Here is an 18390-nt window from a genome sequence, read left to right on the forward strand (position 1 = left end):
GAAAAAAAGAGCTTACATTTATTCTGCCCCCTTTATCAAGGAGGCAGAATAAATGTAAGCTCTTATTTTTTCACCATCCATTGTGGTGCTGTCTTTTTGTTCTTTGTGGTCTTGGTATTGTCCGGGATGGGCTCCCTGGTTTTGGACGTGCGCCCTTGTGTCCGCTGAGACCTTCAATCTATAAAAGGGTGCGGTTTTGACTTTCTTTTGTTTTAAACCACTGTACATGTCTCATATTGATAACACCTCCTTTTATACCAAAAAATCTCTGGAGGCCAAGGCTCATGCAGATCAGTGTCCGGTCCATAGCCTGGAAAAGCTCATTGAAAGCTCATGAGAAAAACATGAACTTCTCTGGAAAATGCCCATGCCCATGTACATCTCTGACCTGCATGCCCATATAAATGGGTTAAGAGAGCTGACTCTACGAACAGATTTCCTTTAATATCTCAAGAATAGCTGGAAATTTTAATAAGCTGTAATTTGCAAAAGGGCTTCTTTTCACTTAAACTTCTCATTAGTAACTTGCTGTGCTACCACCACCACTGGGCTGCCATGACCTCACAAGTTGGTATTAGGGAGGTAAGATTCTCTGACATAAAACTGCTTTTCTCGTGGGTGAAGTAAGATGCTGCAACAATGCAGGAAAGTGCTAGTCTAACTATACAATATGTAAGGGATTGTATTGTATATAGGAAGTCCATCATGTTTTAGTGTAGGGTTACGCTATGAAAACTTATGCTAAATTCTGCAAGGAACATACTTTTCCAAGTGCACCATCAAACAGTGTGACAAATGTAATGTTCCGTCTCTGTGCACAGCGCGGTATATAGGAAGAATGTGATTCCACAGCCACACAGAGATCATTATTACATGTATGTAGATGAAGATGCCGTCATGTCTCCGCCCAGCTAAACTTAGCTCTGTCCCAGTTTCTGCCTCTGTTAGTGGAGAAGTTTCTACTGCAGCCACCTTGCTGAGTGTTACACACCAGCATCTGTCATTGTGCTGGGAGCTGCAAACATGATCTCAAGGATCTCATTCCTTCTTTTCTGTGGAATTATTCTTACTGACCCTGGAGATGCACAAAAATTACCAAAAGGCAAGTAAATCATTTCTGCATGTTTTGTAATGTTCTTTCTTGAAATTCTGCATACTGCAGATGGAAGGAGAAGACCTCATAATGCTCTACTCAGCTGGGTGGAAGTGACCATAGTAGGTGCTTCAACTGATGGACCCTTTGTAGCCAAATAAACTAATATCTGTATGTGTTCTCCATAAATTCCACTTTATATATGTTTCTATATAGCTTTTTTCCTATTATTTTTCAACTATGTTGAAGAAAGTTTGGAAAACAGTGACACTCCCCCCTCCTGCCTGGTGATTAGCTGTGATTTTGGCATATTGCAATAGTGCAGCTGGAGTGTCACAATGTTTATAGATCAGAGTGTAACTTCATCTATATTAATGGTATACAGTGCTGTTATTGCATGTGCCTGCTGGTACAGTAGCCTTTGATATGCCCTCACTGACAGTAGGACTGGAGAGGGCTTGGTGACACATGTTTTGTAATTCTTGATCATATTCCAGGTCAGTGCAATCAGGGATACATGACTGGCGCTCTTCTGTATCTGTGTGAAATGTATCCATGCAATGTTAAGTACTTTTCTGTGCACTTAGGCTACGTTCACACTAGCGTTGTGCGCCGCTGCGTCGGCGACGCGACGCACAACGCACCGAAAAACGCGTGCAAACGCACGCAAAAACGCTGCGTTTTTCGACGCGTGCGTCGTTTTTTGACGAAAATCGGACGCAAGAAAAATGCAACTTGTTGCGTTTTCTTGGTCCGACCCTAGCGTCAAAAAAGACGCACGTGTCGGAAAACGCAACAAGCAAAAACGCATGCGTCCCCCATGTTAAACATAGGGGCGCATGACGCGTGCGTCGCCGCTGCGTCGCCCGACGCTAGCGCGATGCACACTAGCCGAACGCTAGTGTGAACGTAGCCTAAACTACCTATGCCATAGCTTACGAGTTCCACAAAGTTTCACAAAAATAAAAAACAGAAAGAAAAGTGAAACATTCATCATTTTAAAGTGTAACCATCGTTTTAATTTTTATTCCATAAATCAATAGTACACATGAAAATAAGCAACTTTGTAATATATATTATCAGAAAAATCTACTTTCTCTTGCCAAAATTTGTACAAGAAAACAGGAAAGACGGCACCCTCCCTTCCCCCCTTCTATCTACATAGAATATTATCAGTAGCACCTTCCAGTACTGGGGATTTGTCTGATAAGATATACTCCAAAGAAGATGCTTGTTTTCTTGTGTACTCTTGATTTATTATTGAACTTATTGTACTCTTGATTGATTATTTATGAGATAAAAAATTTAATCATGGGGGTACGCTTTAAGTATAAATGTGCCTATGGTGAGACCAAGGTAATCCTAGGTATTGATATTGATACTCAAACACTGTGAGTGGGCGCAATCCAATAATACAGCAAGAAAACAAAAAACAGCTGCTCCCCTGCTTTGCTGTGGTCTATAGCAAGCAGTGGTGGCATAGCACTTACTATTTTCAGTATCATGGGCAGAATACAGGCTGCCAAGCTACATAGTACTTTGTAAAAACGGCCTTTTTTATCATTTCAGTATAATAAAGTTGCATATCATAAAGCATAGTAGAGATTTGCAGGTTCCTAATACACTCATGCCCGGGTTTTACACCAGACAGACCCCTGCATTTTAGAAGAGGTACAGTATAAAATGCCCTAATTGCACTAAAGTGCCATTTCAAAGGACAATCCCTTAAATTAGGGGTGGGGAACCTCATGCCCCAGGGCCATTTACGTCCCTCAATGACCTTTTATCAGGCCCCCAGCAGATTCTCAGGGACCGCATTCTTGGACATGAAATGTATTTTGATTACAACCAGCTCATTAATTTCTTCTTGCTCAGTTAGCACACACACACAGTGTTCACTACTGAACTCTGAAGGGCATGCGATGAAAGATTATGTCCTGACACCAGTGCCAGAGTCAGGATGCACTTTGTGGGTGGAGTTTGTACGGCCCCCGAAGGATGGTATAAATATTCAAATAGCTTTTGGCAGAAAAAAGATTCCCCACCCTTGCCTTAAATTCTTGATGAGGGGGCAGATAGCAAGCATAACTGATCTCATGTCAGCTGGAGGGTAAGATCCCACCCACTGTTTTACAAAAAAAGGTGTTGCTGAGCCTGCCAAATGAACAGGGCCAGTTTTAGATAAAGTGCGGCCCAAATGCTCACATACTGCACATCACACACAAATGTTTAGGTTGCATTTACATGCGATGAGTTCAGGTCGTTAAACAAACGCAATTGACAATACTGTATTTAAGTGGTTCTGCACTCGTTTACCGGCCTCTTTACACCGGCTGAGGAAGAATGATGGGCATAGAATGATCACTGGTTGATCAATCTGTCCCCATATAGTATCATGTTATTAAGATCTCCGCAGCATATCTGCAGTTTACACCAAGCAATGTGCTGCTGAGAACAATCACTTTTGTTCCAATCACCCATTGAGTGAGCAACATTGTGCTCGTTCATTGGGTGATTGCTGACATGTTCACACATTGTACTGTATGTTACACAAACACATAGGTATATACAAATAGCACACACATGTGTACACCGAGCTCACAAACACATAAATATATATATATATATATAAACAAAGAACAGATACATACATACACGGAGCACATAATTACAGACACATGCATACACAGAGCACATACATACAGAGACATCCATGCACAGGCACATACATACCGAGAATGCATGAACAAACTTACAGAGACATGCATGCGCCGCCACATAAATGGAGACACATTCATGCACATATATGCATACAGACTCATGTATATACATACATATGATGAGACATGCATGCACAGGCACATAAATGGAGACACATTCATGCACATATATGCATACAGACTCATGTATATACATACTGTACATATGATGAGACATGCATGCACAGGCACAGACATAGACACATGCATGCACATACATACAGACACATGCATTCACAAATATACACACACACTCGCATGCACATACATACATACCCACACATTGTGAGCCCTCGCGGGCAGGGTCCTCTCTCCTCCTGTACCAGTCATGACTTTTATGGTTTAAGATTATTGTACTTGCTTTTTATTATGTATACCCCTTTTCACATGTAAAGCGCCATGAAGTAAAAGGTGCTACAATAGTAAATAATAATCAGTCCCCTCTTCTTCACTTCTTCCAAACTCCAGCACACTGCAGGACTTGTGGTGACGTTACGGTCCTATGACCAGTTACATGATCGTGATGTCACCGGAGGTCCTGAAATCCCGCAGAGTACAAGGCCCATAATGACATCGCGGTCACTGAAGGTCCTTAATCAGTCTCAGCATCACAAATTAGATTGATAATGCAGAGCTATTATCAAGTTATTTTTTGCTGTAGATGCTTGGGCCCCCTAGGGGAGTGGGGGGGTCCTTGGCAATTGCCTCATTCCACAAAATGCGGACCCAATCAGAAAAAAAGTGCATTTTTCAAGTCAATTGCAGTTGACTTTCCAGGTGTGCTATTGCATCCATTGTTGTAGTATTAGGACATCTTATAGATCATTTTCTTTTCTAAACAAAGTAGGTCAACATGTATGGGAAGTATAATTAGGGGTGTTTGCTGCAGGATGTCTTCTATAAACCAATAGAGGTACATATAATACTGTCTCGCCATAATGTATTGCATTAGTGATAACTGACATCAGTACACTTCAGCTTCCATAACTAATTACATACTGTACATCATTGTCCTTGGTGATGTCTTGTTTTTGTGTCCTCACCACTGACTTACTAGTTTCATTACAGTATATAACTGTGTATATTGTCCATCCGTTGTTATGTACTGTATATTTTATATCTTTTTGTTATTTGTAATAAAAATTGAAATTTTTTATCTTTACATCTTTATAATGGATGATGTCTAATTGTTGTTTGACTTTGGGGGTCATCACTCCATTATATTTATTTACTTAGGATTTATTTTATCTGGGAGTTCCTAATTTTGAGGGACTCTGGTCTCTTTATATACCCATGGTTTCGGTGTTATATGTTTTCATGCTCTAAGATGGGTTCGCAAAAATCTGCTGAAAGAATCACAGAAAGGGAAATCCTGCTGATAAAATTGGGTGGACATAGAGATAATGTTCTCCCTGTTGAATTGCTCCCATAGCTTTTTAGCGGGATGTTTGTACACAGTAGTGGTGGTGTCCTCCATACTAGGCCCATCCTGGTATATATTTCTTCCTTGTATATATATTCCCCATTATGTTATATAGGTCTCCGATCTTTGTATATTTGTCCCACATCTTGGGCCCATCCTGGAATATATGTTGACCTTAGTGGTATATATGTTCCCCATCCCGGTATACATGCCCCCCATCCTGGACCCATCCTAGTGTACGTGTTTCTCATCCTGAAATATATGTTCACCATCTTGGGTCACCCTGGTCAATATGCCCCCCATGCTTGACCCATTCTGGTATATACTGTATGTATCCATCCCTGTGCCCATCCTGGTATATATGTATCCCATACTGGGTCCTTAATGGTATATATATCACCCATTCTGGTGTATACTGTATGTGGGGGACATATGTCCCCAATCCTGGACCCTTCCTAGTATATTTGTTCCCCTTTCTGGTATATATGTCCCCTATCCTGGTATACATGTTCCCTATCCTGGTATATATGTCTCTCACCTTGATATATGTGTCCCACTTCCTTGTATATATGGTCCCCCATCCTGGTATACTTGTCTTCCATCCTGAGCCCATCCTGGTAAATATGTTCCCCTTCCTAGATCCATCCTGTTATTTGTCTCTCATCATGAGCCAATCCTGGTATATATGTTTTCCATCCTGGCATATACAGTTGTGCTCAAAAGTTTACATACCCCGGCAGAATGTTTGCTTTCTTGGCCCTTTTTCAGAGAATATGAATGATAACACCAAACCTTTTTCTCCACTCATGGTTAGTGGTTGGGTGAAGCCATTTATTGTCAAACTACTGTGTTTTCTCTTTTTAAATCATAATGACAACCCAAAACATTCAAATGACCATGATCAAAAGTTCACATACCCTGGTGATTTTGGCCTGGTAATATGCACAAAAGTTGACACAAATAGGTTTGACTGGCTACTAAAGGTAACATCCTCACCTGTGACCTGTTTGCTTGTAATCAGTGTGTGTGCATAAAAGCTGAGTGAGTTTCTGGGATTCAGACAGACTCTTGCATCTTTCATCCAGCCACTGATGTTTCTGGATTGTGAGTCACGGGGAAAGCAAAAGAATTGTCAGCGGATCTAAGGAAAAAGGTAGTTGAATTGTATAAAACAGGAAAGGGATACAAAAAGATATCCAAGGAATTGATAATGCCAGTCAGCAGCGTTCAAACTGTGATTAACAAATGGAAAATCAGGGGCTCTGTAAAAACAAAATCAAAGTCAGGTAGACTAGCAAAAATGTCATCCACAATTGCCAGGAAAATTGTTCGTGAGGCAAAGAAAAACCCACAAATGACATCAACTGAAATACAGGACTCTCTGAAAACTAGCAGTGTGGCTGTTTCAAGATGCAAAATAAGGAGACACTTGAAGAAAAATGGGCTGCATGGTCAAGTCGCCAGAAAAAAAACATTACTGCGCAAATTCTACAAAGTATCACACCTACAATATGCAAAACAGCACAGAGACAAGCCTCAAAACTTCTGGAACAAAGTAATTTGGAGTGATGAGACCAAAATTGAACTTTTTGGCCACAACTATAAACGTTACATTTGGAAAGAGGTCAAGAAGGAATATGATGAAATGATGAAAGGAACACCAATCCTACTGTAAAGCACGGAGGTGGATTGCTGATATTTTGGGTTTGTGTGAGCTATAAAGGCACAGGAAACTTGATCAAAGTTGAAGGAAAGATGAACGCATCACGTTAACAGCAAATACTGGATTCAAATTTGCACTTGTCAGCCCGGAAGCTGCACATGGGAGGTACTTGGACGTGGTTTTAAACACTATGGCTTGGCATCCTCTCCTGTAGCTGGCGTAGAAGCTACCAGCTGACTTCAGTGTGCAAGCGATGGGCAGTGCATGACTGCGTCACTGCCATGCTCCAGCCTTGATAGGCACACTGACATCAGCTGCTGGATTTTGATTGCAAAGACACGTTGAGTCTCTGCGCCACTATGCATTTCAGCTGAATGTTCGTTCGAGGAAGCACACCCAGTTGAAATATGTGCTTGTGTCGGCGGTACCCCCTCCAGTAAGGACCTAGTCGTGGTCGCACTCTCTGTGACCATGCTTGTTATGTCCCTGTTTGTATACATATGGCAAGTATTCTCCAAAAATTGTTGTTCACCTGTATATATTTTTGGATCATGAAGATTTTTGGATTTCTAAAGACTGCAATTTGATTTATTGTGATAATTATATAAAAAAAAAGGTGGAATAATTTATTGCTCATTTTTCAAAGGATGTGGTGAAGATTGATCTATGGACTAGAAGTGTATTCTGCAGGTTTGCTGGGTAACTGCAATGTGATGCGAGTCCTTATGTTGGTTGTAGTAAAAACAATTTGATGGGTAATTATTTGGGACTATTATTGGTATGAACATTAAGGCATGACTGAGCCTGCTAAATGTAGCCAAATGAGTATTGTTCTGAGATATGTTTTGGCAGATAAGATAACAGGTATTATGTCATGCTAGGTTAACGTTAGCTGCCTAAGCCACTGTTAAGAGCCTCAGTCACATGTTCCTATATGTTACTGGGAAGAAAAGTGTAACATGCCACATTGTTTTATCTAGCACAATGTCAGCTATCCTTAACGGAAGCTAAATAAAACCCATTATAGTTATTTAGGTCTGCCTGCTAGCATTTATGTCCATTGTAAGACACAGCCGTTTTTTGCACAAGTTTATTTTTTTGTCCTCTAATGGAACAGAAACACGGACCTTTACATAGAACCTGCTACTATCAGAATTTAAATTATTTAAATGCACTTTTGCTTTTTTACTTAGCTACATCAGGGTTTTCGTTTACTTTTTTCTCTTGTAGGTTTCAATGTTTTGTGGCCAATGTGAACATGCGTTTTAACCTCTGCATGTGTATCAACTCAATTTAAGCTCAATTTTGTGTTTTTTTTTTAACTATCAGAGTGCAGCCCAATCTTCAGGCCCCATGTTATAGAGCAGGAGGAGCTTAGCAGACTGATATACAGTTTTGTGAGAGAAGATCAAGTATAACCAGTGTTTTAATCATATAAAACTCAGAAAACTTTGGGCTTTATAGGATTTTGGGTCCATTGGGCGGTCCTATCAGTGACTGACAGCTTTCTTTGCATAACTGTGCATACAGAAGTAGCTGTCAGTCACTGATAGGGTAACCCACTTGTATAAATAATTAAAACACAGGTTTTCTCACAAAACTTTATATCAGCGTACTCATCTCCTACGGCTCTATAGCATAGGGCCTGCAAATTTGACTACATTTTCTTATTGACAGATTTCCTTTAAAAAGAAAATGTGTAAACCTAGTCTAAAATCATGCATAATTTCTAATTGCCATCATTTTTAAGAGTTCTTGCAGGATGATGTACAAGATAAATTAAATCACTGTTCCCTATAAACTGTGGCCTAAAAGCTGTCTCTGTCCGATCACCGACACAACATAGCAGTAGTGCGGCTGGATAGTTATCACCTATATTCTGACCTTTTATCTTCTTCCTATATTCATCACTATGGTCAGTGCAGGGAAGAAACAGAAAGCTCAACAGCCAAGACAACACTGGTTGGTAGCCCATAGACCGTCGGGTATTTTCACACCTGAAAGTCTTTTGGCCTTCTTAGTAAACTCTTTATGTTCTGCATGAATCCTGATGTTAATACTTTCACTGATTAAACCAAGAATCCTAAAATTAACCTCTATACTGGACCACCAGGGTTTCTGACATAAAAGAGGTCTCCACTGCAATTATATTAATAACCTGTTCTTAGAATAGGGCATCAATATTAGACGAGTGGGGTTTGACACCTGATACTTAAATGATCAGCTGTTTCCAGTAGTGATGAGTTAACGTGTTCGTATACATGAGCGAACATGCTCGTATTTAGCACGCTCGGGTGTTGCCTGAGTATCTTGGGTGTGCTCGAATAATATGTTTATGTCCCCACGGCTGCATGATTCGCGTTTGTTCAATAGCTGCAACACATGCGGGAATTGTCTGTTTGATAGCTATCGAACAGGCGCGAATCATGCAGCGGCGGGGACACAAACATTATTTGAGCCTGCCCAAGATACTTGGATAATATGTTACCCAAGCATGTTCTTTCATCACTAGTGTCCAGCTTTGGCAGCGGCTGGATGTAAACAGTTTATGGAGCTCTGTTTAGTTGCCGTTCACAAGTACTGAAGAACAATACTATTTCAATGAATAGGAACTTTTCTGCTGCCTAGAAGAGGCAACTAGCAGTGATGGAGCAATACAGCTGCTGGGTGGGGTGTCAGGTGTCAGATCTCAAAAAAGCTGATAAATGATGTAACCTCAATACAATTATACTAGACAACTGCTTATTAATAACACTTCTTGAAGGGGTTGTTCGGTTATGAATTGCCAGGATGGTAGTTATGGCAAGTGGCTGTTGTTCAGGCACACCCTGGCACCCCGCAAAGAAAACATAATGTCTCATCTATTGTGTGGTGTCAGACTATTGCAGAAAACCCATATTTGCGTTCGCGGATCCCACTGATCCCATAGTCCCGTCTCTGGACGATATCACATACTTAGGAACAGACACCGTATTCCGCTTTAGCATTGCAACTTTACTTGATAATACAGAAACCATGGTAGTTTCAGTACAGCACATATTTTCAGCCTCAGCTTTCCCTCTCAATGCTGGCTCCTCTAGCCTCTGAGTGGGCAGTTATGTGAGCACATGTATGAAATTTTGACACTTGTGATAATGTGCTGACTAGTTTCAACTGAGCAGCATGGTTGCTGAGTGGTTGGCACTGCAGCCTTGCTGCCCTGGGGTTCTTGGTTCCAGTCCCAAGAGGGACAACATCTGCAAGGAACCACAATGTACTATAACCACATAACCAGGCTCGGACTGGCCCACCAGAGAACCGGAGGATTCTTCCGTGGGCCCAGGCACTGACACCTGCTGGCATACTGGCCCGCAGCTGCTCCAGTGGCAATGGGGCCCCTGTGTCAAGGGGGCCCACCCAATGCCAGTAGCAGCAGCTGGAGACAGGATCCTGTCCCCGCTGCTAAAGCAAAATGAATATTCACGCTTTCCCACGCCCCTATGGGCATGGAGAGGCGTGAATACCAGGCAGGCAGCATTAGCTGCAGGCTGCAGCTAACACTGCCCGCATGTAAAGCCCCACCACCACACGTCACGCACACACACACACACGCACACATACACACACATGCAGGCACACATACACACACATGCAGGCACACAGACTGACACAGAGCAGCTCACCTCCCGGCGTCCTGCTTCCTGTCCGAGACAGCCCAGCTGGATGTCTCAGTCATAAAGCTTCCAGCAAGGAAGAGGCTGCTGGGATGAGCTGCTGCGGGGAGGTGAGCTGTGCTGTGTGCCTGCGTGTTTGTGTGTGCCTGCCTGCGTGTGTGTGTGTGCCTGTGTGTGTGTGCTGTGTGCCTGCATGTGTGTGTGTGTGTGTGAGAGAGAGTGTGTGTGTGCCTGTATGTGTGTGTGATAAGCTGCTGCTGCGGTGAGGTGTGTGTGTTGGTGAAGGACAATGATATTGGTGGGGGAGACAATGATGGAGGTGATGGGCAATGATGGTGGTGGGGGGAGTGTTATGAACTGGTGGTTTAGGAGCAACATGGGACGAGCTCTGAAGGAGGTGGTACCTGTACTGACCGCAGTCCCTAAGCTCAACACAACACTAGAAGTAGCCGTGGGATGCTCCTCTCACTCCCTAGGCACCTCGTCACAGCCTGAGAATTAACTACCCCTAAAGATAGAAACAGGAAAACTATCTTGCCTCAGAGAAAATCCCCAAAGGATAGATAGCCCCCCACAAGTAATGACAGTGAGTGGAGAGGGAAAAGACATACACAGAATGAAACCAGGAGCAGCCATTCCACTTAAAACCACCGGAGGGAGCCCAAGAGCAGAACTCACAAAAGTGCCACTTACAACCACCGGAGGGAGCCCAAGAGCGGAATTCACAACAGGGGAGACAATGATGGAGGTGATGGGCAATGATGGTGGTGGGGGGAGTGTTGTGAGTTCTGTTTTTGGGCTCCCTCTGGTGGTTGCTGATGGTACTGGGTGACTTGTCTTTCCTGGGTTTCTGGGTTCCACCTGTTCCATCAGCATATGGGAGTTTCCTATTTAACCTGGCTTTGCTGGCATTTCCTCGCCGGTTATCAATGTATCCAGTGTGTCTTGTTACCTCTGCTCCCTGCTCCTAGAACCTTCTGGACAAGCTAAGTTTGGATTTTCCTGTTTTGTGTTTTGCTTAATTTGGTTTTTAGTCCAGCCTGCAGATATGTGATTCTCTGCTGCTGGTTGCTCTAGTGGGCTGAAATTGCTTTTCATGTACCATGAGTTGGCACATGAGTTCAAGTAATTTCAGGATGGTTTTTTGAAGGGTTTTTCGCTGACCGCGCAGTTCACTTTTGTATCCTCTGCTATCTAGCTTTAGCGGGCCTCATTTTGCTGAAACTGTTTTCATACTACGTATGTGCTTTCCTCTCATTTCACCGTCATTATATGTGGGGGGCTGCTATTTGCTGTGGGGTATTTCTCTGGAGGCAAGAGAGGTCTGTGTTTCTTCTGATAGGGGAAGTTAGATCTTCGGCTGGAGCGAGACGTCTAGGATCATCGTAGGCACGTTCCCCGGCTACTTTTATTTGTGTGTTAGGTTCAGGGTCGCGGTCAGCTCAGGTTCCATCGCCCTAGAGCTTGTTTGTATCTGTGCTTGTCCTTTTTGTGATCCCCTGCCATTGGGATCATGACAGTATAACCGGCCCAAAAGTGTTAATTGTATTGGCTGAAGTAGGAGGATAAGTAGTCTGAGGAAGTTTTTTTTTTTTTTTCCCTCAGAGTTTGCTGCCTAGCCTTATTGCAGCCTGGCTACTTCCTCCTCCTCTTAATCTTTGAATGGCTCTGATCTCAGCTGTTTATCATGGACGTCCAGAGTTTGGCTTCCAGCCTGAATAATCTTGCCACTAAGGTTCAAAATATACAGGATTTTGTTGTAGATGCTCCTATGTCTGAACCTAGAATTCCTGTCCCAGAGTTTTTTTCTGGAGATAGATCTCGTTTTCTGAATTTTAGGAACAATTGCAAGTTGTTTCTTTCTTTGAAATCTCGCTCCTCTGGAGACCCTGCTCAGCAAGTCAAGATAATTATATCTTTCCTGCGGGGTGACCCTCAGGATTGGGCATTTGCATTGGCACCAGGGGACCCTGCGTTGCTTAATGCAGATGCGTTTTTTCTGGCATTGGGTTTGCTCTATGAGGAACCTAACCAAGAGATTCAGGCTGAAAAAGCTTTGTTGGCCCTCTCTCAGGGGCAAGATGAAGCAGAAATTTATTGTCAAAAATTTCGGAAGTGGTCGGTACTTACTCAGTGGAATGAGTGCGCTCTGGCTGCAAAGTTTAGAGATGGCCTTTCTGAGGCCATTAAAGATGTTATGGTGGGGTTCCCTGCGCCTGCTGGTCTGAATGAGTCTATGACTATGGCTGTTCAGATTGATCGGCGTTTACGGGAGCGCAAACCTGTGCATCATTTGGCGGTGTCGTCTGAACCGTCACCTGAGATAATGCAATGTGATAGAATTCAGTCCAGAAGTGAACGGCAAAAGTATAGGCGGAAAAAAGGGTTGTGCTTTTATTGTGGTGATTCAGCTCATGTTATATCAGCATGCTCTAAACGCACAAAAAAGGTTGATAAGTCTGTTGCCATTAGGACTTTACAGTCTAAGTTCATTCTGTCTGTGACTCTGATTTGTTCATTATCATCCATTTCCGTCGATGCCTATGTGGATTCAGGCGCTGCCCTGAGTCTTATGGATTGGTCATTTGCCAATCGCTGTGGGTTTAGTCTGGAGCCTCTGGAAGTCCCTATTCCTTTGAAGGGAATTGACTCTACACCTTTGGCTATGAATAAACCTCAGTACTGGACACAAGTGACCATGCGTATGACTCCCGTTCATCAGGAGGTGATTCGCTTCCTGGTACTGTATAATTTGCATGATGTTCTAGTACTTGGTCTGCCATGGTTACAAACTCATAATCCAGTCCTTGACTGGAAATCAGTGTCTGTGTTAAGCTGGGGTTGTCAGGGGGTTCATGATGATGCACCTCCGATTTCTATCGCTTCATCTACTCCTTCTGAGATTCCTGTGTTTTTGTCTGACTATCGGGATGTTTTTGAGGAGCCTAAGCTCAGTTCGCTTCCTCCTCACAGGGATTGCGATTGTGCTATAAATTTAATTCCGGGCAGTAAATTTCCTAAAGGTCGTTTGTTCAATCTGTCAGTGCCAGAGCATACTGCTATGCGGGATTATGTTAAGGAGTCCTTGGAAAAGGGACATATCCGTCCATCTTTGTCCCCTTTGGGAGCAGGTTTTTTTTTCGTGGCCAAGAAAGATGGTTCCTTGAGGCCTTGTATAGATTATCGTCTTTTGAATAAGATTACCGTAAAATATCAGTATCCTTTGCCATTGTTGACTGATTTGTTTGCTCGCATTAAGGAGGCTAAATGGTTCACTAAGATTGATCTTCGGGGTGCGTATAATCTTATACGAATAAAGCAAGGTGATGAGTGGAAAACCGCATTTAATACGCCTAAGGGCCATTTTGAGTATTTGGTAATGCCTTTTGGACTTTCTAATGCTCCTTCAGTCTTCCAGTCCTTTATGCACGATATTTTCCGTGAATATCTGGATAAATTTATGATTGTGTATTTGGATGATATTTTGGTTTTTTCTGATGACTGGGAGTCTCATGTTCAGCAGGTCAGGAAGGTGTTTCAGGTCCTGCGGGCCAATTCCTTGTTTGTAAAAGGCTCAAAGTGTCTCTTTGGAGTCCAGAAGATTTCTTTCTTGGGGTATATTTTTTCCCCTTCTACTATTGAGATGGATCCCGTCAAGGTTCAGGCTATTTGTGACTGGACGCAGCCTACATCTCTTAAGAGTCTACAGAAGTTCTTGGGCTTTGCTAATTTCTATCGTCGTTTTATAACTAATTTTTCTAGTGTTGTTAAGCCTTTGACGGATTTGACTAAGAAGGGTGCTGATGTTGCGGATTGGTCTCCTGCGGCTGTGGAGGCCTTTCAGGAACTTAAGCGCCGGTTTTCTTCTGCTCCTGTGTTGCGTCAGCCAGATGTTTCGCTCCCTTTTCAGGTTGAGGTTGATGCTTCCGAGATTGGAGCGGGGGCGGTTTTGTCACAGAGAAGCTCCGATGGCTCAGTGATGAAGCCATGCGCGTTTTTTTCTAGAAAGTTTTCGCCGGCTGAGCGGAATTATGATGTTGGTAATCGGGAACTTTTGGCCATGAAGTGGGCATTTGAGGAGTGGCGTCATTGGCTAGAGGGTGCTAGACATCGTGTGGTGGTCTTGACTGATCACAAAAATTTGATTTACCTTGAGTCTGCCAGGCGTCTGAATCCTAGACAGGCTCGTTGGTCACTGTTTTTCTCTCGTTTCAATTTTGTGGTTTCATACCTGCCAGGTTCAAAGAATGTGAAGGCGGATGCTCTTTCTAGGAGTTTTGTGCCTGACTCCCTTGGAAATTCTGGGCCCTCTGGTATCCTTAGGGATGGGGTGATTTTGTCTGCTGTCTCCCCAGACTTGCGACGTGCTTTGCAGGAGTTTCAGGTGGCTAAACCTGATCGTTGTCCGCCTGAGAGACTGTTTGTTCCGGATAATTGGACCAGTAGAGTCATCTCCGAGGTCCATTCTTCTGCGTTGGCAGGTCATCCTGGAATATTTGGTACTAGAGACTTGGTGGCCAGGTCTTTTTGGTGGCCTTCCTTGTCGAGGGATGTGCGTTCTTTTGTGCAGTCTTGTGAGGTTTGTGCTCGGGCTAAGCCTTGCTGTTCTCGGGCCAGTGGATTGTTGTCACCTTTGCCTATCCCGAAGAGGCCTTGGACGCACATTTACATGGACTTTATTTCGGATCTCCCTGTCTCTCAAAAAATGTCCGTCATCTGGGTTGTGTGTGATCGCTTTTCTAAAATGGTTCATCTGGTACCCTTGCCTATGTTGCCTTCCTCCTCTGAGTTGGTCCCTCTGTTTTTTCAGAATGTGGTTCGTTTTCATGGGATTCCTGAGAACATCGTTTCTGACAGGGGATCCCAGTTTGTGTCTAGATTTTGGCGGACTTTCTGTGCTAAGATGGGCATTGATTTTTCCTTTTCGTCTGCATTCCATCCTCAGACGAATGGCCAGACTGAACGAACTAATCAGACCTTGGAAACTTATTTAAGGTGTTTTGTTTCTGCTGATCAGGATGACTGGGTTACCTTTTTGCCGCTGGCCGAGTTTGCGCTTAATAATCGGGCTAGTTCTGCTACCTTGGTTTCTCCTTTCTTTTGTAATTCGGGGTTTCATCCTCGTTTTTCCTCTGGTCAGGTGGAACCTTCTGATTGTCCTGGAGTGGACATGGTGGTGGATAGGTTGCATCGGATTTGGAGTCATGTGGTGGACAATTTGAAGTTGTCCCAGGAGAAGGCTCAGCAGTTTGCTAATCGCCGTCGCCGCGTGGGTCCTCGACTTCTTGTTGGTGACTTGGTGTGGTTGTCTTCTCGTTTTGTTCCTATGAAGGTCTCTTCTCCTAAGTTCAAGCCTCGGTTCATCGGTCCCTATAGGATCTTGGAAATTCTTAACCCTGTGTCGTTTCGTTTGGATCTCCCGGCATCGTTTGCTATTCATAATGTGTTTCATCGGTCGTTGTTGCGGAAGTATGAGGTACCTGTTGTTCCTTCTCTTGAGCCTCCTGCTCCAGTGCTGGTGGAGGGAGAATTGGAGTATGTTGTGGAGAAGATCTTGGATTCTCGTGTTTCCAGACGGAAACTCCAGTACTTGGTCAAGTGGAAGGGTTATGGTCAGGAGGATAATTCTTGGGTGGTTGCCTCGGATGTTCATGCTGATGATTTGGTTCGCGCTTTTCATAGGGCTCATCCTGGTCGCCCTGGTGGTTCTCGTGAGGGTTCGGTGACCCCTCCTCAAGGGGGGGGTACTGTTGTGAGTTCTGTTTTTGGGCTCCCTCTGGTGGTTGCTGATGGTACTGGGTGACTTGTCTTTCCTGGGTTTCTGGGTTCCACCTGTTCCATCAGCATATGGGAGTTTCCTATTTAACCTGGCTTTGCTGGCATTTCCTCGCCGGTTATCAATGTATCCAGTGTGTCTTGTTACCTCTGCTCCCTGCTCCTAGAACCTTCTGGACAAGCTAAGTTTGGATTTTCCTGTTTTGTGTTTTGCTTAATTTGGTTTTTAGTCCAGCCTGCAGATATGTGATTCTCTGCTGCTGGTTGCTCTAGTGGGCTGAAATTGCTTTTCATGTACCATGAGTTGGCACATGAGTTCAAGTAATTTCAGGATGGTTTTTTGAAGGGTTTTTCGCTGACCGCGCAGTTCACTTTTGTATCCTCTGCTATCTAGCTTTAGCGGGCCTCATTTTGCTGAAACTGTTTTCATACTACGTATGTGCTTTCCTCTCATTTCACCGTCATTATATGTGGGGGGCTGCTATTTGCTGTGGGGTATTTCTCTGGAGGCAAGAGAGGTCTGTGTTTCTTCTGATAGGGGAAGTTAGATCTTCGGCTGGAGCGAGACGTCTAGGATCATCGTAGGCACGTTCCCCGGCTACTTTTATTTGTGTGTTAGGTTCAGGGTCGCGGTCAGCTCAGGTTCCATCGCCCTAGAGCTTGTTTGTATCTGTGCTTGTCCTTTTTGTGATCCCCTGCCATTGGGATCATGACAGGGGAGACAATGATGGAGGTGATGGGCAATGATGGTGGTGGGGGAGACAATGATGGAGGTGGGCAATGATGGAGATCATAGGCAATGGAGGTGATAGGCAATGATAGTGGGGAGGCAATGATGGAGGTGATGGGCAATGATGGTAGTGAGGGAGGCAATGATGGAGGTGATGGGCAATAATGGAGGTGATAGGCAATGATGGTGTGGAGGCAATGATGGAGGTGATGGGCAATGATGGTGGTGGGGGAGGCAATGATGGAGGTGAAGGGCAATGGTGGTGGTGGGAGGCAGTGATGGAGGTGATGAAATGGGCAATGATGGTGGTGGGGGAGGCAATGATGGAGGTGATGAAGGAGGTGATGAAATGGACAATGATGGTGGGGGACGCAATGATGCAGGTGGTGGAATGGGCAGTGATGGAGGTGGTGGGGAGAATGATAGGGCTGGAGGTGGAGAGGGGCTGAATTATACTTTTAGTGGGCTACATTATTTTCTGTGGGGGACTGCATTATTCTTAGGGTACTACTTTATATTATGGGGCTACATCATACTATATGAGGGGGTTACAGTATATTCTATGGGGGGGCTGCATTATATTCTGTGGTAGGGCTGCATTCTCTCAGGGGACTAAATTATATTCTGTGGTGGACTGCATTATACCATATGAAGGGGGCTACATTATATTCTATGGTGGGGACTGTGTTATACCTGAGGAGGTTGCATTATATGTTGTGGGGTGCTGCATTATATTCTATGAGAGGGGTCTGCATTATATTTTATGAGGGGGCTACATTATATTCTGTGAGGGGGCTACCCCAACCCTTGCTACATAATTAAGATGTGTACTACCTTATATTATACCCTGATATTAGTGCTTTTTACCGCACAATTGGTGGTTTTGTATCTATTTCTATGTAGCTACATAGTGGGCCCCAAGAATGATTTTCTCTGGTGGGCCCAAGGTTCTCCAGTCCGATGCTGCACATAACATTATGGTTCTCCTGATGAAGACATTAGACTTCAAAACGTGTTAAGAAAAAAAGGCATGATGTAATGTCTTATCACATTCTCCAGATTTCTTGAATCTAGAACAGCAGCGCAGACTACTACTTCTATCCTGCACCAATTGTTCTGTACGGTGGGATTTCCCGACCTGCGGGTGTAGCTGTCACACCTTGACTCTTCAGCTTTTGGTTCAACAACTCCAAAAGGTGTGCAATTCCTTTACAATTTCTCCACCAGATAAGACCCTATTGCACAGTGAGAGAACTGTTAGTGTGCATTGTAAGGCGTTAACACAGCGAGGGGG

The 18390-nt window shown here is 43.8% G+C and overlaps 1 protein-coding gene across 12 annotated transcripts in view; it reads left to right on the forward strand.

The window, feature by feature from the left end:
- Positions 1 to 952: 952 nt before the first annotated feature.
- The window catches only part of ABI3BP (ABI family member 3 binding protein), a 746713-nt gene continuing 729275 nt past the window's right edge, over positions 953 to 18390 (forward strand). For all 12 annotated transcript variants that reach the window (XM_069757702.1, XM_069757705.1, XM_069757707.1 and 9 more), the window contains exon 1: positions 953 to 1102. In XM_069757702.1, the coding sequence (XP_069613803.1) occupies positions 1024 to 1102 (79 nt within the window). In that variant the 5' untranslated portion in view covers positions 953 to 1023. The remainder of the gene's footprint in view (positions 1103 to 18390) is intronic.

The sequence above is a fragment of the Ranitomeya imitator genome, chromosome 3 (assembly GCF_032444005.1).
Source record: "Ranitomeya imitator isolate aRanImi1 chromosome 3, aRanImi1.pri, whole genome shotgun sequence".
Classification (NCBI taxonomy): Eukaryota; Metazoa; Chordata; class Amphibia; order Anura; family Dendrobatidae; genus Ranitomeya; species Ranitomeya imitator.